This window comes from Poecilia reticulata, linkage group LG13 (assembly GCF_000633615.1).
Source record: "Poecilia reticulata strain Guanapo linkage group LG13, Guppy_female_1.0+MT, whole genome shotgun sequence".
Classification (NCBI taxonomy): Eukaryota; Metazoa; Chordata; class Actinopteri; order Cyprinodontiformes; family Poeciliidae; genus Poecilia; species Poecilia reticulata.
Genome location: NC_024343.1, coordinates 16,352,531 through 16,379,258, shown reverse-complemented (window position 1 = coordinate 16,379,258; position 26,728 = coordinate 16,352,531). Strand labels below are relative to the sequence as shown.

Genomic DNA, 26,728 nt, shown 5'->3' with positions numbered 1-26,728 from the left:
TTTTTTTTTTTTTTTTTGATGTTTTGTAGGCAAGTGAGGTTTATCATCATATCTGTTGACAGAATTGCTCATTTAGAAGAAACTTTTTTTTTATTTTTATTTTTTATGCCTGGATAAACCGCTTTGCTCTGGAAATTTTTTTTTAAAAAGACGCCATTCTTTTCAGTATTTTGTTGCACGGTAAAACTAAATTGTTGACAGCTATCATGGCAAACAGAAAACCACGGCTGTTTTAACGCCAATCAGTTTTTTTGTTGTTTTTTTTTCTTTAAAGCCAAGCCAGGTCCTCCGCTCAGCATGAGGTCAGAAAGCAGTAGGTAAGAGGACTTATTGCTTAGAAACCTCGACGAGATGGAGAACAAACGAGTGCATGCTTTCAAAGACGGCTTGTAGGGGCTGCTTATGTACGTAAAGCTGCATAATGTTTTATTGTGGGGTGGGTGGTGGCGTGGTTAGAGGGCGGGTTGAATAAACGTCGGTCTGTGTTAATAAAAGAAACTTTTGTCTTTCTCTGAACTGCTCCCTCCTTTTTGTTGCCTCCCTCCCCCCCTCATTCTCTTGAGTAAACCTTAATTGTCGATTGTCCTGTATCACAAAGTCTGTGCTCTGATTTTTACTTTGAATTCTCTTCACAGTTGGGAAGCTGTACTACTGTATCTTGATCCAAATAAAGTAACAAACAAGCTGTGTACCCTTTGGTTTCTAATTTCCTTGCCAGCTTGCTGCAAATAAACAAGGTTTATTTTTAAGTTTGCCTCAGCAGATGTTGCAGTTTCGCTGCACATCTTACCTACCTCGATCCATAAAGCCACTCGCACCGAGAAGTGAAACCGAAGCAACGCATCCGCAGAGATTTGTCACGTTTTATTACATCACGACTAAATACGAATGCATTCTTTCGGAAATTGCATGTCAAGGTTCAGTAAAGTAGTTTATAGTTGTGAAATGGATGTTTCAGGACATTTCACAAATCGGTTGCTGTGCGTTTGTGTTTAGCCACACTGTGTTTGGAGGACTACCTATTGCTGCAGTGACAGCTGAGTAGGTATGAGTCTCTGCTTTGCACGTGTTGAGAATTGTCTTTTTTCATGGGTAAGCACACCCTGGTGAAAAAAAAGTATACTTTAGTAGTACATTTCAAACAATTTGTGAAAGTACACTTTAAGTATACTAAGTATTAAGTGTACTACCTATAAGTATATCTGAAGTATACTTGTACCAATTTCGAAATTAGAACTTTAAACACGCTTAAACATAATTGTACCAAAATACACTTTTAATATTTTAAAAGTATAAGTGAACAAAATATATATTTGCCCAAGTGTAAATATACACTTTCTCAAGTATATTTAAAATATATCTTGTGCATATTTTAAAAAATATGCTCAAAATAGAATTTTTTTAAATTCACTTAACACTACTTTAGATTATTGTTTTCAGTATGTTTTAAATTACATCTCAGTGTAAATTTTAGGCTAATAAAGTATGCCTTAATTTTCTTTATTTAACCAGGCAAACCCAGTTGAGATCCAGATCTCATTTTCAAGAGGGACCTGGGCAGAAGTCTGCAACACGCAGCAACCCGATTACAAAATAAAACTAATACTTGTGCAGAAGTATGTGCGTTTTAATGTAATATGTAGGCATACTTTATAAGTACCTAAAAAGTATGAATTTTTAAGTGCCTTAATAATCTTTTAATATTTATTAAAATTGTATACAATAAAAAAAATTATAATCATGATGTAATGTTTAAAAAAGTACCCAATCCATTTTCAGATGTTTGATGTAAAACCTTATAATCAACGGCATTCGGTCCAGTTCACACTCCAGACCAGATGGTGGCGGTATTTCACGCTTTCATTTATTTAAAAAACGCCACTAAGAGAAGAAAAAAAGAACGCAGAGAAAATAACAGACGCTGTTCAAATTCGCCATTTTTACTCGCATAATATTGCCTTAAAAGTAGAGAGGGCCTTGACAATAGTTACTAATTTTGGTAAATTCAAGCTGGTGAAGTCATAGTCCGAGTTAGACGACAACACAACGGGACAACAACCGATAGAAATGAAATGTGTGTCACAAAAGGAGCCCGTGGGGACGAAGGCTGCTAACGTGTTGCTAGCTGGTGGTAAGTTTGCTTATTAATTATCTTCATATATAACTTATGTTGGTTTCATAAATAATTATTTTATCATTTTTATTGTGACTTGTATGATTATTACTATAGCAATCATTCAGCTTCATGTTATAACTGCATGGAGGCTGTTTGTTGCGACTTAAACTTTAATTCATAAACTTAACCTGGTTTTAATTAAGCTTGATAAGACAGAGAGAATTTGATATTGTGAGGTTGTTGTTCTAACTCGTTCATCAATGTTTTTATCTTCAACATATGTTTGCAGTCTAACTAAGCAAATGAAGATGAAAGARGAAGCCAGAGAAATTAGGTGTTAGAAAACCTAAAGACTTTCTGTCTCAGAAGAGGCTCTGACTCCACCAGATCACCAACCAGCTCTGAGGATGAACCTCCACATTGTCTTCATGATGTAAGTTTGTTTTTTCAATGAGGAGCTAGCTACATTTTCAACAACAAAAACTGCTGTGTTACCAACACCAAGTGCTTAATAAACATGATTTGGTTTAACTGGACATAATTTATAACTGGACATAATTTATTCTCCTTGTTAATCTAACATTTCTCTTTCATACACTTTATTTGTTGTTGGCTTTCAGGGCCCTGTGATGGACTAGTGACCTGTCCAGGGTGAACCCTGCCTCTCATCTGATGGCTGCTGGAAATGGGCACCACCAGCCCCCGTCACCACCCTGCAAGGATCAGTGTGTTCAGATCATGGATGGAAAGATTTTAAGGTAGTTTCTTTCCTTAAGTCCACACTTAAAACAGCTTCATAGCTAATGCCAACATCAACTGATTCTATGACATTGCTGACTATTTTTTTCTACTTCTAACACAAACGGGCAAAGACAACACCCAGAAATGTTTTTCCACCCCAGGCATCCGGTCCCAATCATCTATCAGTTCTGATGATGTCACATACATGGCGAGTCCACAACATCTTAAAATTGTATTATTTTTTTATTTGCCATTTTTCTGTCTTCTTTAAAATACAAATACTTTTTCTGTTTAATTGCTCTATTGTTCTTTTTTGTAGGTTCCTGTAAGGTGCAGTGAACGGGAATGTTCTGTCGTTGATCCTCAGTCATGTTTTATTGTCACACTTACATTTTCATGTTCATGTGTTCACTTTTGATGTGTAAACTGATCATTTATGTAAAGTTCATAAAATTGTGAGTAAAATTGGACAATTTTAAAATGTCAGTAATAAAACAMAATATTTGAATTACCTTGGGCATCTTGTGTAATTAATCTTTCCATGTAATTGTAGCCTAAAAAATGTAAGTACTGTAGTGTAGTTATGCATGTCATGTACAAAGTATGAGTAATTAAAATTGTACTTTATTAACAATAGCAGTAAATCAAAAATAAAAAGTGTAATTTAAATACATTACTTGCGCATAGTAGTATATTTAAAATATATTAAAAGTACATTAATATAATTCTATGACAGAATTAGTACACTCAATATAAAAATGAAGCTGTTGAATATTACATTTAAAAGTATACTTTAAGTACAACTTGAAGTTGTTCCAAAAAAGTATGGTGAAGTATACTAAAAGTTGTAATTTTATACAGCTTAAGTACTACTAAAGTACACTAAGTACAAAATTAGTTGTTCCAAAATAGTACAGTTTAAGTACATCAAAGTATGTTAAAATTTAGTATACTAAAGCATACATTTTTTTTTAACTTGGTCACATTTATTGTCAGTTGGCTGGACGAAGTTCATATATTTCTGTGGAAATAATGATCTTAAATTCCATTCATAATGTTCTTACAAAACGTCTCGAGTTGGGGAGTCGGGGGGGACTTGTAAAACCATGCCATGTAAAATGTAAAATTTTACATGCCATGTAAAATGAACTTTTTTTTTTTTGTAGCTTCACATTATATTCCCTTCCGGAAAAACCTACCTGGGGTTTTGCCTTGATTCTTTCATGCATGTTTGAGAAATCTTTTAATCTCCCGTGGCAACCGTTCAGTTGTGCAAAACATTTGGGGGACTTTGAGGATGAAGCTCCTCCTCAGAGCTGCAGCTTCCAATCTTCTCAGCTTCTGCCTCACAAAGCGCCCCACCCCTGCGACTCCAGCCATTCAGCTCCTGCAGACTAGCCGAGAGCAATTAGCAAACACCAAATAATTAGCTGATGCTGCTGAATTGCTTATACAAGCCACTTCTCAGTGCAACGCTTGTGAAAACGTCTTTTATGGGCTAATAGAGGAGTGATGTGATGACTTCCTGAAGAGCAAGAGTTTCTTAAAGAGACAGAGGCCCAATTTCTAGCTGTTAAATTGTGAAGTCATATTTGGTATGTATAGCATTTTTATAACCACTGCAGGTAAAATATTTACTTGATTGAACTATAAAATGGCATTATGTGGCTGGGAAACACGTAATACTGCCTGTAACCTTTTTTGGCTTTTCCCTGTGAGAGCTGAATAAACCTGAATATGTGCAATGTTAAGCTGTCAGTTATCATTTATTTAGGGGAGCTTAGGTTATTTAAAGCAGGCGATCTGCTTTAAAAAACATGTAAATAAGTGAAATGTCTAAAACGAGGCTGGAATGATGCTGTTTTAAAAATTCTGCTCACTTGGCTTCATGTTTTTAATCCTGTTTCCTCACAGGAACAGCCCAAATTTCTTGTTTTTTTTTCCTTTTTAAGGACAGTAAACAGATTTGTAAAACCGAACTGAAAGAACATTGAACCCTCTGCTTTTCAGCTTGGCGTGTGTCCTTCTCGATAATTAGTCCCACATGTTCCCCACTCTGTGTTTGCTCAGATCTGCTCTGGTCGGTAGCTCCTGAGGAGATGAAAGTGCGGCTCCTCTGGTCGGCTTTGCCCTCAGAGGAGCTTGCCGAGCAGGACTCCGGACACCTGACCCTCACCGCTGCTGGGGTACGGCGCCGTGCAGAACGAGGGCTGGGCCCCAAGTCATTCTGTTTGGGGAGGAAATATGTTTGGATTCTTTTTTTTTTTAAACAACAATGCCAGGGGGGGATTTTGAAGCCAGATTTGAGCTGTTGAGTTTTGCAGAAGCAGATTTAAGATGCGCCATCCGTTCAGTTAGCTCCAAAGGAGCAGCTGACGGAGAGGATTAGGGCGATAAATCACATGGCAGAGGCCTTTATGAGAACCTCAACTTTGCTCTCTTTAATCTCCTCAAAATCTCCCATCAGCCCTTGCTGGTGCCTTGAGCTTTCCCAGTCCTCCACACAGCTCTCTGACTGTATACCTCATTGCTGGGGTTTAGTGTGCACTACCACAGAGTTCTTTGGGTTTTTTTTTTTTTTTTTGCTTTTTGTCACACTCAAATGGTTTTGATTGATGAACATAAAGTGCAGTTTTTAATTGGTGGGGGAGGAAAAATAGCCCCATCTTGCAGCGGCTGAATGTCCAAAAGGTTATGGCTGATATTTTGAACAAAATGTTTGAGGTAAGGAGAAAAATATTTAGCCAGCATAGCATTATTGGTGTCGTGTTTTAAAAATTAATTTGAAAATCCAGTCAGAAATTGGAGGATTTTTTCTTTTCTTCTGATTATTGTAGATTAGTGTACATATGATTTGTAGACTTGGAGAAGACGTCCAATCGTCTCCCCTTAGACGGTTAGGTCTAAAATGACATGCTGAAGTTCATACTCGAATAAATAAACATTTGGAAAATCTTTAGTGGTGTTACAACAATTGAAACCTTCTAGCCCTTTTCCCTTCAATAGCACCTGATGGACGACATGAGGTAGGTGAACAAATCTGAATAATAGCTCATCATATCTATCGGTCGTAAGAGATACAAACCCATTTCTAAGGCTTTGGGACTCCAACATTAAGAACGGATGCAGCATTTGAGGTTGACAATAAAACATCTTCTCCTCTCGCAGATCAAAACATGCTGGGGGGGAAAGGGGGAGACAAGAACAACGCTCTTCTGGAAATTTTTTATTAAAACACCATTACCTGAAAAAACGGGGGGCTAATCAACCCCTCCAATCCACTGGAGTTCACCAGGCAGTAATAAAACAGCAGCAGTCCATTTCTCTCAATTTAGATCCGGCTATTTGGGAGGATTTCAGCAGCTTGAGCCCTTGACAGAGCCGAGAGCCTTGACGTCAATGCAGCTGCCTCCCAGGACTGTGTCATTTATAACGAACGGAGTCAAGCAAAGCCCCCTCACAGTGTGACAGTGCCACACACACACACACACACACACAGAGAGAGTGAGGTCAGTTCCTCTCAGGATGACAAATGACAAACATCAGGCGGGGAGAGGAGCCGCGCTGCTGGCCGCTCCGTTTCTTCAAGTCACCTTGTCGCTCCAGCTCTCTCCCTCTGTTCTTCTCTGAGCTGTATCAGAGGATCTGTGAAGCAATGAGTGTTTGACCCTTTGCTCAACCATCCGTCCTACAGGCCACACTGCCAGGTGGGCTTTTTTTTTTTTTTTTTTTTCTGCCACTACTAGGTCATGTGTGCTGGGATTTTAAGAGTTTATCCAATCTGCTGGCCAGCATGAGTTTCCCCAGAAATCAGAGACAAGAAAAGGCCTCTGACCTTCAATAACCTAATATATATATATAATCCTCACACATTTGGAGGACTTTTGCTTCAGCTGTAAGGTCTGTTTCCAGTTGTGGTTAAAAAAAATGAATGAATGAATTATTTAATAAGTAGAAAAGGGAACCGAACTCGGTTTTTGTAAGTAGGTAAATAGAGAAATTTAAATATACATTGTAGTAACTATTGTTTTTGTTGTTAAAATGAATACATAATTAAGGCATCATTTCAATTTTGAAAAATGAACTTATTTCATGTGTAATTACTTATGTATTGGGTACATTTATTCTTCGCTGAACATACCAATGCTCACAAACCTCGTAGACGATACGAGTCCATTCCAAAACTTTATTCTCGCTGAATCGCTGTTCTGCAGTTGTGCCGCGATCTCCCGCTCTGAAAGACACGGCAGGATGTTGTCATCCATCCTCCTGCAGGTTGTCACGGCAACCGTTGATGTCATTACAGAGTACTCTGGCCTGATGAGCGAACGGGGCACCTCTGATACTGTGATATTTCACTGAGGAAGAAGAGGAAGATCATCCGTGTCGGCCTGCGGGAGATCACTATAAATAACCGCATTTCATTATCAAAAGGCTGCCGTCTTGCAGGGAAATTCATTGCCAGCCTGCACGTTTTATTAAGAACACAGGAAAGCAGACTTTGTGGTAATCCATGTCAAAGCAGAAGTGAAACAGAGAAGTGTTAGCTACTCTTTTCCTCCTCTCCCCCAAGATTCCTTCCCTGATCCCGACAGATTGGATTAGTAAAATTCTCAACATGCGCGTCTGAGCGGCAACATACCCGAGACTTCTTTCTCTGCAATACGGGATCTCAGTGCTGGACTCGGTTTTATCACAGCATCATTATTGACAAATTAAAAAAAGTTGGTAGGATTGTCTGGTACTGTGCCAAGCACGTTCAGCTCCTATATACTCAGCAGACCAGGTTGACTGAATCATTTGGCTGGTATAAATCGGATCAAGATCCGATGTGGGGATCCCCAAGGGTTTGTTCTTGGGTCACTTTTTTCAGTATTTTACTGCTTCCCCAAGCTCAGGAAATGAATCACATCGACTAAATAAAACAGGCCAGTGACTCACAACTTTATATTTCTGTCACCAACACGTGACCAAAGTTCCCTGCAGTCAGTGAGTCAGGTTGTCCATAATATCAATCACTAGATGGGTCAGAATTTCTTCTAACTTGATGCAGAAGAGACAGAAATCACTGGTTTTACCACCCAAAAAATGTATAGCAACATACACAGAGCTGAAACTACATAATGCATGGATTTTCAGTAAAATAGATCATTGTAATAGTCAAAATGTTGCTTTAACGACTTTCCATCAACAAATTTGAAAGGTTATTGCAGTTTCCAATAAGATCGTGTTTTATCAGATTGTTTTCAGCAGGTCTTAGCCCAGTACGCTTGAAATCTGCATTTAAATGCACATTGTACATTAAATCCTTGCTGCTTTACTTTCTCATAAAGCAGCTTGAATTTTATTACCTCGTGCACAGATTGTGATATTCTAAGTGCCTCGCCTTCTAAGATCTGAGGGCCGAGGAATGGGGCCGACTGGAATCTGATCCTGAGGGAGTTTTGAACGGTCATGACCTACCGCGGACGGACGCTTTGGCCCTGCAGCCCAAACAGAGAGGTCGTGCACATGGTCTCATCCCAGGAAAAGAAGCCCTTCTCTGGTTTCCATGAACAGACTGACCCCCTTCCTTGGATCCACCCCCACCTACCTCTGTTGGTGTATTAGTAGGATTAGCTGTCCTCTGTCTGAGTGGGCTGATTGGATTGACGTGTTCCCTCTACATGAGCCCTTCCACACACATTACCCGTGTTTTTCTCATGGCCCTTAGCCCTCCCTCCACTCGATGGGAGAGTAGTTTGCTCTAAGGACATTTTGACTGAAACCTGCTGTTTCTGCAGACACCAGAGTTTCGCCTAATTTTACACAGAGAAAGAGGTGGTGTTTGAATTCCCTGCAGTTTCCCATGCATTGTCAGGTAAGTTTCCCTGAGGAAGGATTCAGTTTGGTGTCAAGGTGGAGAGCTCAGCCACTGGTCCGGGCTGCAGCTCTCATCTCTGCTGGTAAATTATTCACCGCCTCCTGCAGGTTAACACTCATTGCTAAAAGAGATCTGCAAAACGCTGCAGTTTCACAGCTACTTGTGCAACAAAAAAAAAGAGCAGCGTTGAAAGAAATATCCAATCTGATAGTATCTTCTAACACCGTTATAGGTGGACTTTCCTTTTGTGGATACCTTTAGATGTCAGGTACTTGTACACCAAGAAGGAGCCGAGTCCACATCACAAGGTTGAGGTGGTTCCACCTGGATCCAGGTCACCATGTTCATTCCTGGGCTGGACTTATTCATGATTTATCTCAGGATATGTGGTTTGAGAACCTACAGTCTCATTGTCGTATTTTGAACAAAATGCCATTTTGTTGCGATACGTTTTTAAAGGAGGAGGAGGTATTACATAAATATACACCACTGCACTTCAGGTTCTCCACTCAGTTCGCCCAGACTAGCAGCAGCAGTCCAACGCTCCCAAGAACAGACGTCAACGACGACGTAGTGGGGGAACATTGTGACGTTGCGCTGAGAGCGTGTCGGAACGAGTAGGAGCTTCTTAAAGAGACAGAGGCATCAACTTTTTTAGCTTATGTATGATATATGCACCATTTTTATAATAGAAGGTAAAGTTACTTGAATGTGCTATTTTTTCCGGCACCATGTGACCGGGAAAAAATACTACAAATTAAGGCCTGCAGGCACATAGATGGATTGATAGACAAATGAAGATAGGAAAAGATGGAAGAATGGGATGACAACAGGAAATGGGAAGATTTGACTTTTGAATAGGAAGAGATTCATAAGTGAATGGACAGATGCATGGTTTGGTGCATGAATACCAGGATTTTAAGACGAATGACAGATCAATGGATGTAATTAATACACGAATGAGTAAATGGATAGACATTAATATTTAGATGGACTGAATGGCTGATGGTGGACTGACCTGGATCCTGAGCAGGATCACTTCCTTTAACCCAACGATTAACCAAGACAAACACAAACATGAAAGACGCCCGACTCTGTTCAATAAACCTTTTTAATCTCAACAGCAAGTTAGCTTATGTGTGGTCAACATCAATGAAGGTAAATATAAAACTGAATTTCTATTGATTGACTTTTGTTTTTAAATCAGCAGGAGGTGAAATTATGATACCTGGAAACACATCCACTAGAATCTTCATGACTTTAGTCTTCAACTAGAGAAATATTGCTATAATACTTTTAAATGGCATACACAGATTTGACCAGCTAGAAAAAAATAATAATAAAGACAACAGAGAAGAAAATAAAGAAGCTCCAAAACTCCACATGGTGGGTTGTACAGGGAAACTTCTGAGGGACTTTGGTACCTTTGGAAAACCTGGTTCTACTTATGTTCAGGAAAAAAACAAAACAAAACAAAATCATAAAAACAGAGAGGAAGCAATAGTAAACGACACAGGAGCCAAACCAGGAATAGTCATTCATATTTAGATTGAAAAGAAGTAAAAAGGCACACTGAACACTATTCAACACAATATCCCCGGGCGAGGATTCACTACAGCCACACAAACAACACTCGTCATAATAAACTGAAAAGTGTTGCTTTTTCTCAAATTCAGATCGACAGTCACGTAAAGTGTCGCGCTCGATCTGGTCTTACCTCGAAAGAAAATGGGTTTTGTGTCCATTATTGGTTGGGGAAGAGAGAGGAGAAAGGCGTCTCCCTCCCGATCGGAGGACGCGCTTCGTCTGCCAGGAAGCCGCAAACTTTCCTCACCCTTTTCTCCTCCATCTCTTCTTCCCTGTAGTGAAAGTGCCCCAGTGTTCAACCTCCCAAGGTCCTCCGGTAGATCTTTCAGTCTGGCCATTCACAAAGGCAACTCCCCCTCCCTCTCTTATGCCAAACCTCAATTATTTTTGCTTCAGTCCTTATTTCTATCTAATGGACATTTAAACCCACAAACTGGGTGTGAGCCTCTTTTTTTTTTTTTTTTCCCAGTCAAACTATGGTTGGATTACGACAAGAGCAACATGCCGAGTTTGTAAAGTGAAGGGTGGAACTGTTAATGCGACTACGAGGCAAATATTGCAACAGGCCTGCAATTCATTCTGGTCAGCTGAGTCTGTTGAAGGTACAAACAACCAAGTGACCAAATAAGCCAAAGAGCTGCTGTTCAGTCAACCTTACAAAAGGTTTCGAACCAAAATCCAACAACAGATTTTCAACACAAAGAAGCACACAGTTGTGAAACGTTCCAGGTTCCTTGTCCCTGCAACCCCACAGCATGATGTTGCCACCACCGTTTGGATTCAGCCCCCTTTACTCTGACGCCTTGATAGGAAACTATTAGTCTCTTCAAATCTGGTCTGCCATTTAAAAAAACTTATTTTTAGTTAATAAAATAAGACGTACAACTTGAAAACATTTTTTCTCAAAACCCTGGGTAGACCCACTGGTGGCAGTGTCCTGCTGTGAGGACGTTGCTCTTTAGCTGGGACAAGAAAGCTGGCCAGTTGATGGGAAATGGATGATGAAATGGTTCAGATCAAGGCTTGCTGATGCGTTTAAAAACCACTTATCTGTTTCCTTCCACTTCACAGTTACATGCTACTTTTGTTGGTCGATAAATCCTAATAAAAAAAAATAAAAAAAGTTGGTCAAACAAATGAGCTAATTTAACTTTGATCGTTGGGTTGATTTACTCAAACTCTCTGCACATGAACCAAGGTCAGACCAGCTTTTGTTGACGGTTCAACTGTCAGTTTCAACTCCGGGTCAGACAAATCTGAGCGAACACCTTGGTTCTGCTGCTGGATCCGACTCCAAACCTTCCTACAGTTTAACCACAAACCACCACAAGCCGCACGGTCTGGCAGATGGTCGCAGTACCGTTCTCATCTCAACGGCTGTCATGACGACTGATCATCTGTCAGTTTTATGTAGTAGAGCGAACACAGTCTGAGTGCCGTTAAAGTAAAATAATATAAAAAAACTTGAGATAGGCTGAGGAAAAAATTGAGATTCCCCGTTAGCTGAAGGATGCTACCGCAACGTCAAAGGGGAGAATCCACTCAGGAAATCTTTAAGGGGGTTATTTATTTAAAAACAAACAAACAAACAAACAAACAAAGAAACAAACAAACAAAACAGCAGAGGCATGACTGGAGCAGAGGAAGTAAACCAGAAATAATCTCTAAAACAAGAACTGTGAAAAAGTTTTTTTAAAAAAAAATCTAAAAACACTGTTTCTGATTTGATTACAGAATACCTTAAAAAGATAGCTTTTGATGTTTGTAGGGCAAATACAGTGTTTCTTCCATTTTTCCACAAAATATTTTGATTAAATTAATACTCTAAATGATTATTTTTGGAAAAAACTAACCAGTTTCTCCGACTTCGCCACAGTAACCTCCATGAAACGTTTCCCAGCGTGAACAGAGGTGAGATTATCTCCCGCTTACATCATCTGCTCCAGTGACGTCACCGCTGACCTGGAGGTGGCTGGGGAACCAATCGGAGGTTTCCGTTCGCGACACCCCCACCCTCAACATTCATTCAGGATTAATATTGCTTCAGTATTGCCACAGAAACACACGTTCAACTCCAACCCTCCACTTTCCGCGTTGAATCGACATCAGCCCTCATTTACCAGGCGAAGGCATGACCCACGCCTCCGCTGAACTGGTAATCATGGTAATGGGTGAGCTGGAACTGGGACAGCAATCAGTAGTGTTGGAAATAGCTTGAGATCAGTAGTTAGAATTTATGAATCAAACATCACAAAATAATAAAAAAAATAAAATAGATGTCCTTAACGGTTAAGAAACGTAACACCATAGCAGGTGTTTGTTACATCTTTGTGTATCAAAGTGATAGTGTTAAAACCTGTTGATGACCATTGTAATATAACTGCACAAAAACACCAGCTTGAATCACTTGAATTTGCGTTAATATTTGTGGTACCGTGGTAAACGAGGCCCATCTTCTCCTGCTCACTTGGTTCGCACTCTCTCCCCCCATCTTCTCCAAACAAACTGAATAAAAATCCACAGAAGTCTCATTCAGAAACCCGCCTTATTGTCGTCAACGGTAACTTGAAGTACGAAAAGCACGACCAGCCTTATTGTGCTTTTGGTTGCCGTTCAGTTTCAAGTCCCTAAATTAGTTTGCTCTCAAACCATTTCTAGACGAAATGCTGCGGCATCCCCTCCGCCGGTCTCATTAAACGGCTCAGCGCACGCGGCGATGGCAGCCTCGTCGCGTCGGCACGGCGACAGGCCTCCTTGCTGCCTTGCGAGGGCAGACGAGAACTACAACAGGGAGGTGCAGAAGGAGAAAGGGAGGTAGGTTGAGGGAGGATTTTGGTACAAATGTTGAGGCTTCTTACAACTAAGAAATGAAGTTTCTATTAGTTGCACAAAAGTGAACACTTCCTTCCCTGCTGCTACGCGTACGACCTCCGCTTACATCTCCGTTCTCTTAATGCTGCCTCGCTGTTTAACACTGCTCTCTAGGAACAACAAGAACCTCCTCTGGCTGGGTTCAGTTGACCAGTACAAAGCCCTGCTGGGAGTCCACGGTCTCCATCATCTCGCTGTCCAGCAGAGAAGCAGGCAGCTCGCTCATCCCCAGGCTGTCCGACTGGGCCGGCCCGCCCAGAACCCCGGGCATGGCTCTGGCCTCCGCCTCTCCTGGAGCGGGATGCAGCAGCGAGGGGGGGTTCATGGACAGCTCGTACTGGTCTGGCGGAAGAGCCTCGGGAGGGGGCCCGAGGATGGGCTGCTCGCAGCCAGGAGGGAAGCTGAAGCCCAGGCCGCAGCTGGAAGCATCTTGAGGCAGCTGGTGGTGGAGCTGGGGGTGGAGGTGGGCTCCGTGAGGCAGATGTTGGGTGTAGTGGTGATGGCTCATGTAGGGGTCGTAAACCACGCCCTCCCCCGGCTCCAGTAAGGGGCTCAGGCTGAGAGCATGACCAAAAGGGGCGGCGGCCTGAGAGCCGCCTGGCTGCTGGCCGCCCGCTGGCATGGCGGGGCCCTGCGGGGGGCCCGGAGGCGCTGCGGGGTCCATAGCGGGGCCCACCGGAGGATAGGAGCCTTCAGCTATCTGCATCTGGTTGAAGTAGGCCTGCAGGCCCATTCCCTGCGACTGCTGCTGCAGGTACATCCTCTTCTGGTTCAGTCTGGAAGGAGGCATCAAATTAGAACAAAAGCATTTTGAATAAAAAAACCAAGCAGAAAATGTAGGAAAAGTGGAACCAAATGTCTAAAACACTAAACTGCTACATGTGTTTTATAAGAAAAAAATGAATCCAACGCAAAGAAGGATGGAGAGCTATAGCTATAGAGTTGGGAACGCCGTCATATGAATGAAACGGTTCATAGAAATGTGTTAAAAATGTTCATGGGACTGAAACAAAGCAGCCTACTTAAAGCGGCTCTGCTCATTAGAATCACATGAGAGGCAACAAAAAAAAAAAAAAAAATGCTCGGCATGAAATCAGCACAGCAACATGGATGATGCTGAACAAAACGGAGCATCAGTCTGTCCACCAGGCCGGGCCACTGTGGCTGCTTGGCTTCCTGCAGAAATGCCGTGCTGAAGCATTTCTACACGTTTTCACAATTCTGACAGATTTGCTTTGCCAAATACTGCAATTCTGGATGATTTTCAAGTCTTACACCAGATTTGACTGGACCACGATGTTTCAAGTATTTTAAAGCATCCAACAGGATTGCCCCGTGTTTATCTCCGTTCAACTTCCCCGCATCTCCGTCTCTGTTAAGGAACGTCTTTCCCCACAGTGTGAACCTTCCATCACCATGTTTGACCTTGGGTATGATGGTGTGTTCAGGGTGATATGCAGAGTTAGTTTTCCATCACACAAAACATTTTGTATTAAGCTTTATATGCAGTAGAGCATGTTTCCCTTCATGTTTTTTCTAACTAACTTTATTCCTGTCCGTCTTGCAGATTCGTGGAGGGCAAGGCTAACATTTGTACTAGCAGCAGATTTTATGTGGTCACAATGAGACAATTAGTGAAAGGATTTAAGGATTTGAATACTTTTGCAAGGTTCTGTGAACAGAAATCACCAGGGATTCAGAGAAGAAGAAGAAGAGAGCTCAGATGAGACATCTTTGTTTTACCTGTGTTCCTGCAGCTGCTGCTCTAAACTTCGAGGAGTCTCCTTACAGAAAATCTGACAGCTAGCAGGACTGTTTGCCAAGATGTTGGCCTTCTGGGCAAAAAAGAAAAAAAAATTGAAATTGCAACTAATAATTACGACTATAATATTGCAAAATGTGATGCTAATCTTCAGTTGTTTTAGGTAGTTTCTTAATTTGCGAATGACATCAACAACTACTCGGCACAGCAGCGTAATGCTACAGCTGTGCGGCGAGTATAAACATGTGTGAGCTTGTAAAACCGGTCAGTGAGTAATGGTGACTGTACCTGCAGCCTGTGTGTGAGGTACTGTGTTTCCAAACTCTGTCTGCGGGACAGGAGAGGCGGCTGGGCTTCACCTGGGTATAAAGCTAGGCCCTCCTGCTGCTTGCAGGCCTCACCCTTTAATTAAAAACATAGAGCATTGGAAACCAAAATCCCCACAGATCCTCCCTGCCCACCTCCGTCAAATAATAAACGCGGCGTCAGGGTCTGGACGCTTCGTGTAGCTTCGACGAGTTAGCTTTGCTTTCTCCTGCACAGATGCCTGTGTGGCGACTCATTGGCCTGATGCCTTTCCCTAAATGGTGCGTACCAGAGGCATTTCACATTAGGTAAATGGAATGAAAGCTAATTAAAAGGATGATGGGGCTTCAAGGGTCATAACCAACAAAGAGAAGCTTTATTGCATAATGAAAATGGACAAAAAATAAACAAACAAGAAAGAAAAAACAAAACAAGAAGATCTTGTTTGTGCTCATTTGGGGTTTTGTTTAGAAGACATCAACGGTTCCGTTTCTTGGACGGTTCCTGTTTTGTTGTGTGAGTGTGTGTGTGTGTGTGTATAAGTGTGTTTGCCTAGGGGTTTTTTTTTGTGCGTGTGATTGTAGTTCTTGTCATTTCTATGGGCGAGTCCGATGCATTTCAACAATGGCTGCATTCATTTTGGCCGGGGCTCGGAGCTCCAGGGGGACGGGAGACAGTAAACAAGCCGGAGTTGGCTGCCTCTCCCGGGGTTACACAACAACCCGGTTGCTTGTGTGCAATTATTACTTTTTTTATGTATAATATTAAATCAGGAGGGATGCAGGGGCGAATCTGAGAACTGGTTATTGAGGGGGAGAAAAATAAAAAATAAAGACTCTGCAGAAAACTAACCTCCAGCAGGTTGTGCAAATGATGCTGTGGTCCCAGGAGGCCGGAGACGGCCCCGTCTCCAGAGCCCATCTGCTCCACCAGCATCTGGACTTTGTTCAGCTCCAAGATGCCTTTGGTCCTCGCCAGGTTTTGGAGATGCTGCCGGAACGCCACCAGACCTGAAAGCAGAAACCAAACAGAACAGATTAAAACAATTTTCAACAAGAAAACCTCCAGCATTTTTACAACTCTGAGTCAAATCTCAGCTCCAAACATCCAAGGATTCTGTTAACTTTACTGACGGATAATTTAATACGCAACAAAAAAGAAAAAGAAAAAAAAAGTATTCTGTAAAATTTTAGAATAAAGAGGTAGACCTGTAAGGGTTTGCAATAATGGCTGCTCAAAAGGTAGAAAATAAAATGTCGGAGTAGATTTTGAAATGACCCACACTCATCAGATGCAGAGTTAATTGGGAAAGACAAACATGTCTCTATGGTTAGAAACTATCCACAGCCTCCGGCCAAAAAAATAAAAATCAAACACCTTTCAAAGCGGCAGAATGTGGCTTACATACCATCTTAATTTCACCACTGATTACATGACTAAAAGATGAATGAACCAGAGTCTAAATCAAGTCTTTGTTTCTATAAACTCAACTGTGACTTGAATCTCCAGCTCTGGCTCCATCCTTTTACAGAAACAGGCCTAATCCTCTCTGACGTCAGACTGTTGAGGCTTTGTCGATCTTCCTGACACTGGATGGACGTCAGCTGTGTGTGTATATACACACATGAGACAGTGTGTGTGTGTGTGTGTGAGAAACAGCAAACAGCTCTGATAAGTTCCATCCAGTGGTGACGAGCCTGGGCTGTGAACGATGGGACCTGACTCACTGAGATGGTGGGAGTTATTTAAAACCGGAGTCAGCAGTCTGACGCAAAAGAATCCGCAGCATCAACACCCTCCAAAGAAGATTATGGAAAAATAAATTAATAACTGCAAACACCAACTGGGAGTGCACACTACAGCCTGTCAGAGCTAAGCCAGGGAAGATCCATATTTTTAACTCGGAGTAAAATCGGCTCCACTTGGCCTTAATACAGGTGATTTACAACCAGGAGGCACATAATTAAGTAAAAAAAAAAAAAGAAACTATAAAAACCAAAAGGTAGATGGAGGTTGTTTAGCAAACCCCCCTCCTTGTGTTTTGGCTTCTATTTCCCTCTGATGTGCAGAAGAAAGAAACCTAGAGACTGCAGCTTTTGGAAAGAGAGGGAATAAGCAGCACCGAGACAGAAAGTGAGTTAAAAGAAGAGTGGAGGCATTGGGAGGGGTTGAGGGAAAGAGAGAGAGAGGAATATGTGGGCTGAAACCTTCAAATGTGCATCTGATTCACAAGGTGAATCATCGCCGTTGTCGTCGTCAAGAGAAACCAAGAGGATGAGAGACGGGAAGAGGGAGCAGGGAAAAAGGGCATGTGAAAGAGGAGGGGAGCGACACTCAGACAGCCTAATGACAAACATATACATGATTTTAAATACATATAAAACACACATGTGTGTCTGAAAGTGTAAAGGGCTAAGGGAGGAGCTGTAGGAGTGTCTTTACAAGGATCAAAGTTCCTTCATCTTCACTTTGAGACTTGAACAATCAAAGTAAACTCAGTTGCACGTCACGTTGTTCTCCAACAGATTCAGCTCTAGTTCTTGTTGAGACGCTTTAAAACTGCAGGAAGCTACAGTCACATTTTGTCCTGTTACCATCACAAACTTCAGCGCATTGCTTTGGGATTTTATGTAACAGACCAACACGAAGTTGGGTATTCAATCCCGAGTCAGTACTTTGCACCATCACTCTTTGCTGCTACAGCTGCAGGTCTTTTGTTTGTTGGTATAAACGTTAAAATGAAATACATCAATGTGTGATGCTTGACATGAGAAAATGTGAAAAGTTGCGATACTTTCACAAGGCACTGTGAGCTATTAGAATAAAGCTCAGTTTCAATTAGATTTAAATCAATCTGGATAGTAAAAAATAGAGAGGACCTTCCAATTAGTGTTAGTTACCTTGTTTTGCCTTACAAATTAATACACAAGTAGTGGAAAAATGATCTTTTCTGCAGCTCAGAGAATAAATGGAGATAAAACCAGCTCCCATAACTTTAATTAGCTGCCTTTAAATTTGGAGTTCACTCTGTACTTGGTTCATTACGATGAGGCAGGTCTGGTTTGTTTAAATAAAGTTCCTTGACACTTTGCTCGATGCCTTCGGCACAATGTAATTAGACAAGCTTTTCTCTATTGAATTTGGTTCGTTTGAATGTTTTGCATTATTATGGGATAAAAGGAGGCGAGTCTAACTTTCATTTCTCAAAAGGGTTGAAAAGGGAGGTGCAAATGTCTATTCTTAAGACACCTCAATTTCACTGTTTTATAAACCTTTATACTGTTTTCAATGTTTGCATGTGATTATAAAAAACACCCTCTGAATATACAGATTTGTAAAGCTTCAATATAAACATTGCTTAGATATGGACAGCAAAATTGGTAAATCAGTGAAGGGTTTCAGACTCTCGTACTTCAGAACCAGTTTGCGTCATTTGTAAAACCTACTCACAACCTGAGGACTTAATCCAACCAATTGATTCAGGTGTGCAGGACCAGAGAAAAACTAAAAAAGCAGGACAGTAACCCTAGAGGACGGGTTTCAGACTTCTGCCTTAAATTAAGGCCTACTTTTAAATCTCAAAAGATTTTCACTCATTGTAGAGTAAATGTAGTCTGTCAGCTCGCAAAAAAAAAACCCAAAAACAAAAACAAAAAAACAAATTGAGGAACTAACTGAACCCTGTTGGCTCTGACCTTGCGTGAGGGAGGTATCGGATGCGCGGCGTCCTTCTCTGAAGCTGATCGGGGAGCGGTTGTGCATCTCCCGGTGCTGGGACGTCAGGGCAGCCATTGCTGGGTTCGGGGGCCTCGTCATCATGAAAGGTGCAGGGCTGCAGCCGGCGGCGGAGCCGCTGGCTGGTATTACTTCGCTGAGGGACGGGGAGTCCTCCAGCAGGCCGAGGTCACTGTGCACCGAGCCCATGTCGTAGCCAATATCCGAGTCGACGCTTCCCATGGATGGGTTGTGCCCCAGACTGAACAATTTACCTGATAAGACGTGTTTTCCAGTGTGATCAGGGATTCTGATGGACACTTTGTTTCTGCTATTAGATGTGAAAGTGACGTCAAACCTTGATTTGAAGGTCCTGGCTGGTTGGTGACCTCAGACAGGGTGTGCCGCCGCTGGCCAAATCGAGCCGTCTGATAGGCTGAAAGCAGGTGGGCGGGATCGTCCTCTGCGTCCGGCTCCTCGGTCTCGATGCCCTCATCAATCGATGTCTCCATCATGTTGCTGGGCGATGAGGTAGAGGACTTGCGGAGGACAGTGGTGGGAGGGAGGGGGTCCAGGAGACAGCCGTTCACCTAAGATGGAGAAAGATGGACGGAAGAATGACTGCATGGATTAAACTGTAGGCCACAAAACACGGGAACAAAAAAATAAAGGGTTTGAAGAACTTTTGCGTCAATTGTAAATGTTTTCAAATGTTATTCAAACATTAGATGAGATTTATTACAAAACTGCACAGTTTGAATATGAAGAATTTTCCAAACCTTGAGAACATCTAATTGAAACTCAAGTATTTTCAAGGATTTCCAGAACCCATTTGGAACCCATCTGGGTTTATGCAAACCCAGGGTATGCATAAATTACAGTCTGGATAGAACAGACTGAGAACAGCATGCAGGTTCAGATAATCCCGACAGATTAGACRGTCAGTTGCTTAGTGAAGAATAATTCAGACTGTAATTCAGTGATCTTCACACCATTCTTCCTATTTTTATATTATTGCATATTTCCTCGAGCTTGTGCATTTCTCCTACCATGTACTTTGGATTCAATGCATACGGCTCTCGTCAGCCTGAAATCCCACCATAATACTACCTCCTCCGTGCTTAAAAACATGTTTGGTACGAATTGGATCGTAAGTCGTCTCTTTCTTTCATTTTGTCAAGTTAAAAATAATTTTGGTTTAGATACTGAGAAATCCTCTGGGTTTCTTAGTAGGTTTACAGTTGTTCACATGATGGACTGAAATATGTGCCACAAGATCTTTTTAGATTTGCAAAACCAAAAAAACTGAATACAAGTATCCTTTTTATTGCATTGAGTTTGTTAATCATAAAATGCATTGAGCTTTTTGGTTGTTAATGTGATAAAAAGTGAAACAGTTCAAGGGTTATGAGTAATTTTGAAAGCCAGTATACAGTCACACACAGATCATCTGTATTGGCTGCTGCAGTAACAACAAAGCCTGGTGTTGATCTAGAAAGAGCAGCTTTACCCAGATCCACATCTGCTTTCTTTAGTGTGCCGAGATAGGAATGCTGTTATCTAACAGACGCATGTTGAATAAAAAACACATTGAGAGCTGAGACACAAAGAAGTGGCAGGTCAAGGGGATACAGAGGTGAAACGATCGAAAGGAGTGGAGAAGGACGAAACTGAATGAAAAGAGAGGGGGGAAGTTAAAAAAAGAAACAGAAGGAGGAAGATTGCCCAATGGCGAGGAAGAAAAAAAACGATTTGTTGGCTGAGGGGCGGGAAGTCTGGGCAGAGAGATCGTGGAGGGCAGCGCAGCGGCTTCCTGTCCATGTGTGTTCACTCTGCTCTGCATTAGGTCACATCATCATCACAGGACCGCTTACATAACCAGACTCCATTCACGCAGATAACATGCCCTCTTACTTAGCGCTTCGTTCTGCTTAACCAAACACACACACACACACACACACACACACACACACACACACACGCACACACACACACACACACACACACACACAAGTCATTCTTTATTGAAGCTCTGAAAAGGGGGGATAAGATGGAAAATAAAGCTTTAACTGAGCATTCGGTGCAAGCTTGAAGGTGTGTGGAACCGTCGCGACAGATGAACAGTGTCTATGTTCTGTAACAGGAGGTCAGGGAAACAGCAGGCCTGGAGGTAAAGGTCGCTGGTTGGCATTGATGAAAAGGAGAGCACAGTGTGTGTGGAGCCGTGCAGGACAGGCAGCTGTCCTGTCTGATGTGAATGTGGCTGAGTGCTTACATAAGAGGACATGTCAGCTGCACTCAGGCAGGTCGACGCTCCAAACCTCAAAGGAGTCTGGTGCACACACACACACACACACACACACACACACGCACACACACAAGCAAGTCTGGTTCACCCCGAGTGAACACAGCTATCAAAATAAGTCACAAGCTGATGCTGACTGTTCTAACTAATACTTAAAAACAAGTGTGAATTAGGCGTGACATGGAGGCTGAGACACAAACAAAAACACACCCTCATGCACCATCTTGGACCTACTTTGGGCGTGCCGATGTCCTCCACCATGAAGTTCTGCTCCAGAGGAGACGCGGTCTGGGGGAAGCTGCAGGCGTCAGAGGTGGATTGGGGAACGGTGGGGGGACGCAACAAGCGTACGCCCTGCAGGGGCAGCCCCACCTGTGCTGAACCGCTGGTGGACTGTGAAGTGGAAGAAATGCAAAGATAGAAAGATTCGTCAGTAATGTTTTTAACAATTTTTATAACACTAAGGTAAATCAGGGACTGCTGCTGAAAAAGCAGGAGAGATATAGTAATATAGGAATCACACATGCTTTAATAAAAGTTACTCTAACTACAGATATCAGAATGATCATATAATTAAAGCAGATTTTGACTTAATGACGGTTACCCGCATGTTCAGTGATAAAATATATTGTAATGGATCACAGTCTAAAGTTATTTTATGTGCGAGTATTATTTTCCTTACTTATATATTTGAGAGTGGCCACCCTTCAATTCCTCAATACTGATGATGCAACTTAAAACTAATTAAGCAAAAGTTTGCCATGAAATCTCAAAGCAGAGGAAAGAGATGTGATAAATTTAAAGAAAGGCACTAATTTAGAGAATAATGTTGTTTTTAGTAAGAGACAATTTAAACAAATCATTAGCCTTGTGGTGAATGTTAATGAAACTAAGAGAAACAGAATTTGTGACCATAAACAATTTTGACAGCCTCATATAAATCATTATACATGCTATAATTCTTCTCAGTAGTTCCGCACATAATTTACAGCCAGGAAATATAGGGTAATACACATAAAACCATTGCCGTAGATTTAATGTTAAAGGTTCATACAGAGAAGAAACTGCATCCTAAACGGTGAGGCAAATTAAAGACAAGTTTCCCTGGGATGTGAGAAGTGTTCACAGACGGAAAAATAATGAATAATGTAACCAAGGGTAACGCATTAAGATCAAGGCTGAGCGAGAGAGAGCACAGAAGAGATGGATAAATAAATTATTGGGCCGTCTCTGTCCATTTGTTCCAGGGTGCAGGTGTGAATAACGCAGCTTTGATCAGAGGCAAGGATACTAATCAGCACGCATTATTCAGATGCTCTGAAGCTCTGCCGTTACCTTGATGACGGTTTGTTCAGCGATGGTGCTGGGGCGCCGCTGGCGAGCGTCGAGCCTCTGTTCAACAGGGAAGCTGCAGCGATGTGCCTTGAGCCGCTCCACCAGCAGGTAGTAAATAGCAGCAAAGTGGTTGTAGCTTTTGTTCTGCAGAGACTGGAGGATGACAGACAGGATAAGCGCTGGAGTCTGCATCTGAAGTTCATTCAAGTTCACACTCCTGTTTTTTTTGTGCTTTTTTTTTAAAGATGACTTAAATGTGACAGCTTCTAAAATCTGATGAGATTATTCTTTAATCATCCCCGTGTGAAACTGGGTTATTGCAGAAGATGGAGAGCAGAGGGAAGATAAAAATACAGCCCACAGACTGTGTGTTAAAGGAGCATGATGAAAAACCCAGAGTATGCATAAATTACAGTCTGGATAGAACAGACTGAGAACAGCATGCAGGTTCAGATAATCCCGACAGATTAGACRGTCAGTTGCTTAGTGAAGAATAATTCAGACTGTAATTCAGTGATCTTCACACCATTCTTCCTATTTTTATATTATTGCATATTTCCTCGAGCTTGTGCATTTCTCCTACCATGTACTTTGGATTCAATGCATACGGCTCTCGTCAGCCTGAAATCCCACCATAATACTACCTCCTCCGTGCTTAAAAACATGTTTGGTACGAATTGGATCGTAAGTTGTCTCTTTCTTTCATTTTGTCAAGTTAAAAATAATTTCGGTTTAGAGGCAAAATCTTCCACAAACTGTCCAAATATCAACAAATCACATAAAAATACCAATTATGTCAACTATGTCAACATTATTTGCTGGAACAAAAGTGAAATAAACTGTTATTGTGACAAAAAATGCCTAAGTTTTAAAATTGTAGCAGTTAAAATGGGCATTTATGTAAAAAAAAAAAAAAGTAGGTTCTTAAAATGATCCCTGGTTGCGGCTCCAAAGGTTCTGAAAGCTGTTTTTAGTCTGAATCATAGAGCTCACACTACTGGGCTGACATAATAATAAAAAAAACATCATAATCACAATTATTTTTGGTCAATATTGATAAGATGGTTTAATCATTGCACATGAGTTTTCACCATTTCCACTATGCAGGTTCAGTCAGTGTTTCTGTGTCGTTTCTTACATCTATCTTCTGAGCTAAAGCATCCACCCATGACAGCAGTGCACCCAACTCTACAAACATGTTTCTGGCTGAGCAAAAATGAATTACACTGTTGATCAGTTCACTTATAATAATCATTCAATCCATTACTTGCATAAACATCGATGTATAACAGTTATTAAAAAAAAATACACTGATAAGATTAGGATTTTTTTTCTTTAATTTTACAGATATAATGAGAAAAACAACACAATCAGATAAAGTTTTCATCTTTTATAAAATTGTTACTGCGCTGCATCAACACATGCAGAGTGACGCAGCTCACGCCTGGCCCTTACCTCTATGGTCTTGTGTTGATCGATGCCGAGGCTGTGCATGAGGCGGAGGACCTGCTCGCTGTACTCTCCGACGCCGGCCTCGCCCTCTGCAGACAGCGGCTGCTGGTACAGAACCGGCCTCTGCACAGGAACATCCAGAGCCATCCACTTGTGCTCCTTGATCTGGGCCAAAGACAGACGCTTGGACGGGTCCAGCACAAGCATCCTGCGGATCAGGTGCTCACAGTCTAAAAGGAGGGGATCGAGGAATCATAAAGAGCACACAAAGTTTTTAAGACCAGTGTATTATCAAATGAAAGAACCATTTTTACAAGTCATGATAAACGGGAATAAATGCCACAAGCAGCCCTGATGAAGTGAGGTGAAAATGACGGTTCAAGAAAAATCGGCTGTATTCTTTTCTTAATTGCTCTCAGGATTTTCCACTTTCCTTCTCTCCTAATGAGAGCTCCTCACCTCCAGTTGGTGGCTTGATGAGTTTGACGTCAGACACAGCTGGGCTGTTAACAGGATTACGGTTCCCTTGGCTGCACCCTGCATTCCTGCCTGCCACTCAGCATCCTTCCAACATTTACTCCACCATTCTTTTCTTGAATCAGAACCGGTGGACTCGTAAGTAAAATCGCTGCAATCATTCTTCCGCTTGCCAAGTCTTATTTGCATCAGTTGGAATATATATATATATATATATATATATTTTTTCCTTGTAATGCATCTGAAAACCTCACAACAACTTAAGATTACTGGATTTGTCATTTGTTAAAAACACCTTTAACTAAGAGTATGCTCTTCAAGACATTAACATGTACAATTTATTCTGCAGCATTACTCTACACACGTAAATGCTAAAAATTTTTGCATAGAAATTCTTGGACACTTTTTGTTTTTAATCATCCGAATGTCCAATGAAACAAGATGAGGCTGGAGTTTGCATCTTATCAAGTGATTTCTAGGCATCTGGACCAACTTAGAGGAGCTCTGTTTCAAAAACTACTAAAAACACTTCCTCTCTGCTGTGCTATGGCTCAGGAAGGCCAGAATAAAACTATTTTCAAGCTGTTATGTATTATATTATCTTGCTTAATTAGAAACTGAATTTGACTGTAATCTTGCATTGTCAGGTTAAAGGTCACAAACTGACTTTATAATTCTTTAGATAAGTGCATCTCTACTTTGAAACTGTTACACCGTCAGATTGTCCAACATTTAACTAGATGCAGATTTAGACGTGCAGTTTATGACCCTTGTATAAATTTATATAGAGGAAAATAAGCAGTTCGATGGCCCAGTTTTAGATTTTTGAGCGAATTTACATTCCAGGAAGCAACTGATTGCTGTGTGATGTGCTAAAAGTAAAATAAAATATAATTTAAATATACAACTAGTGTATAAAAAAAAAGCATTGCATAATTAGAAATTTATTCATTATTTGTCTTGGAAAATATGAAGAAAAGCTGCTTTACATAGCAAACTTCAGGCCAGTTTCCAAACTTACAGTATTCCCTAAATTCAGACTTTTCAAGACTATTTGTTGGTTGCAATTTCAAGATATTTAACCCATGCAACCTTTTTTTGATCTTTTTTTAAAGTAAGGATCAGGCCATAAATCCCATCTTCCCTTAAGAACACATTAGAAAGCCCAAGGACCTGCTGGCCCACATTAACTCCCTGTTGCAGATTCTCCTCATTCAACCTGCTGATCTACTAACGTCTGCATTCAATCCGTGTTTTCCACCTCGGTAGTTCAGCCAAGTTAAATTTATCCTCCCACTTGACACATAAACAGTGTGACCTTCACTCCAGTTTTACATTAAACTCCTGCCTTTCCGATGATTATCAATTGCAACCTGCTTTAAAACAAATTTGCAGCGTTATATTTGTTTGACCCAGAAAGCACCTGACTTTGCTGCAGCCACGTTTGAGGCGACAGTTAATGCCAGAGCTTTTGCTTCACCCAAGGACTGGTAAAACTGCAAACTTGTTGCTACTGAAAAACCATGGGGCTGCATGGCTGATTGACTGACGCGCCATTCTTAGATGGAACATCGCACCATCATGACCTAACCACAAAGCCATCCAATTTAACACTTGAATGCCCGAGTGGGACAGAGCTGCAGTGAGGGGAGACGAGGGGGAGGCAAAACCAACATGTTGTTCAAGTAAAAAGCTTCAGATGTTTCGGATTCTCAGGTCTTCACATTCATTTTGTAGCTTAAACTATTGAAGGTCTTTGTAAAATTAGGGCAGATACATATGTATAGTGGAAGAAAGGAATGAAGGAACAAAGAACAAAAAAGGACTTAAGGATGGAAAGGGAAAAAAATGAATGAAATGCAAGGAGGGACAAAGGAAGAAAAGACTGAAGTGAGGACGGAATAAAAAAGGGAGAAAGTAGGAAAGAACTCAAGGACAAATGATGTATACAAGGAAGGAAAAAAAGAGAAGGAAGGACGCAACATTTACATAATGAGAAAGGGGCTTAAGTCTAGAAATACAAATGTTTCTCCATACTCTTTTTTTTTTTTCCATACTTATCCACACCTGGAAAGGATTGCAATTAAATTCCAGACTGTGTAGGAATCCTGCTAGTGTTAGTTGTATTTAAAACACGTTAATGATTTTTAGCCAACACATTAATGCTAAGTGCTCAAAGGTCCTGTTCAGCAAAGCAGA

General features: G+C 41.3%; 2 protein-coding genes across 3 annotated transcripts in view; one reads left to right on the top strand and one right to left on the bottom strand.

Moving 5' to 3' along the window:
* ppp2r1bb (protein phosphatase 2, regulatory subunit A, beta b) overlaps positions 1-691 on the top strand; it is a 15,068-nt gene extending 14,377 nt beyond the window's left edge. Inside the window, exon 15 of the mRNA XM_008425692.2 lies at positions 1-691. This exon is cut by the window's left edge and continues 826 nt beyond it. The gene's annotated coding sequence lies outside the window, so the exon portion shown is untranslated.
* A 9,122-nt stretch (positions 692-9,813) lies between these two features.
* Positions 9,814-26,728, bottom strand: part of sik2b (salt-inducible kinase 2b) — a 50,961-nt gene continuing 34,046 nt past the window's right edge. The window contains exons 7-15 of one of the 2 annotated variants that reach the window (XM_008425691.2): positions 24,056-24,282; positions 22,601-22,753; positions 21,500-21,658; positions 19,319-19,550; positions 18,942-19,235; positions 16,099-16,256; positions 15,229-15,342; positions 14,922-15,013; positions 9,814-13,954 (exon numbers count right to left, since the gene is read on the bottom strand). In XM_008425691.2, coding sequence (XP_008423913.1) covers positions 13,321-13,954; positions 14,922-15,013; positions 15,229-15,342; positions 16,099-16,256; positions 18,942-19,235; positions 19,319-19,550; positions 21,500-21,658; positions 22,601-22,753; positions 24,056-24,282 — 2,063 coding nt within the window. In that variant the 3' untranslated portion in view covers positions 9,814-13,320. The remainder of the gene's footprint in view (positions 13,955-14,921; positions 15,014-15,228; positions 15,343-16,098; positions 16,257-18,941; positions 19,236-19,318; positions 19,551-21,499; positions 21,659-22,600; positions 22,754-24,055; positions 24,283-26,728) is intronic. The other variant, XM_017308329.1, reaches the window with a different exon arrangement.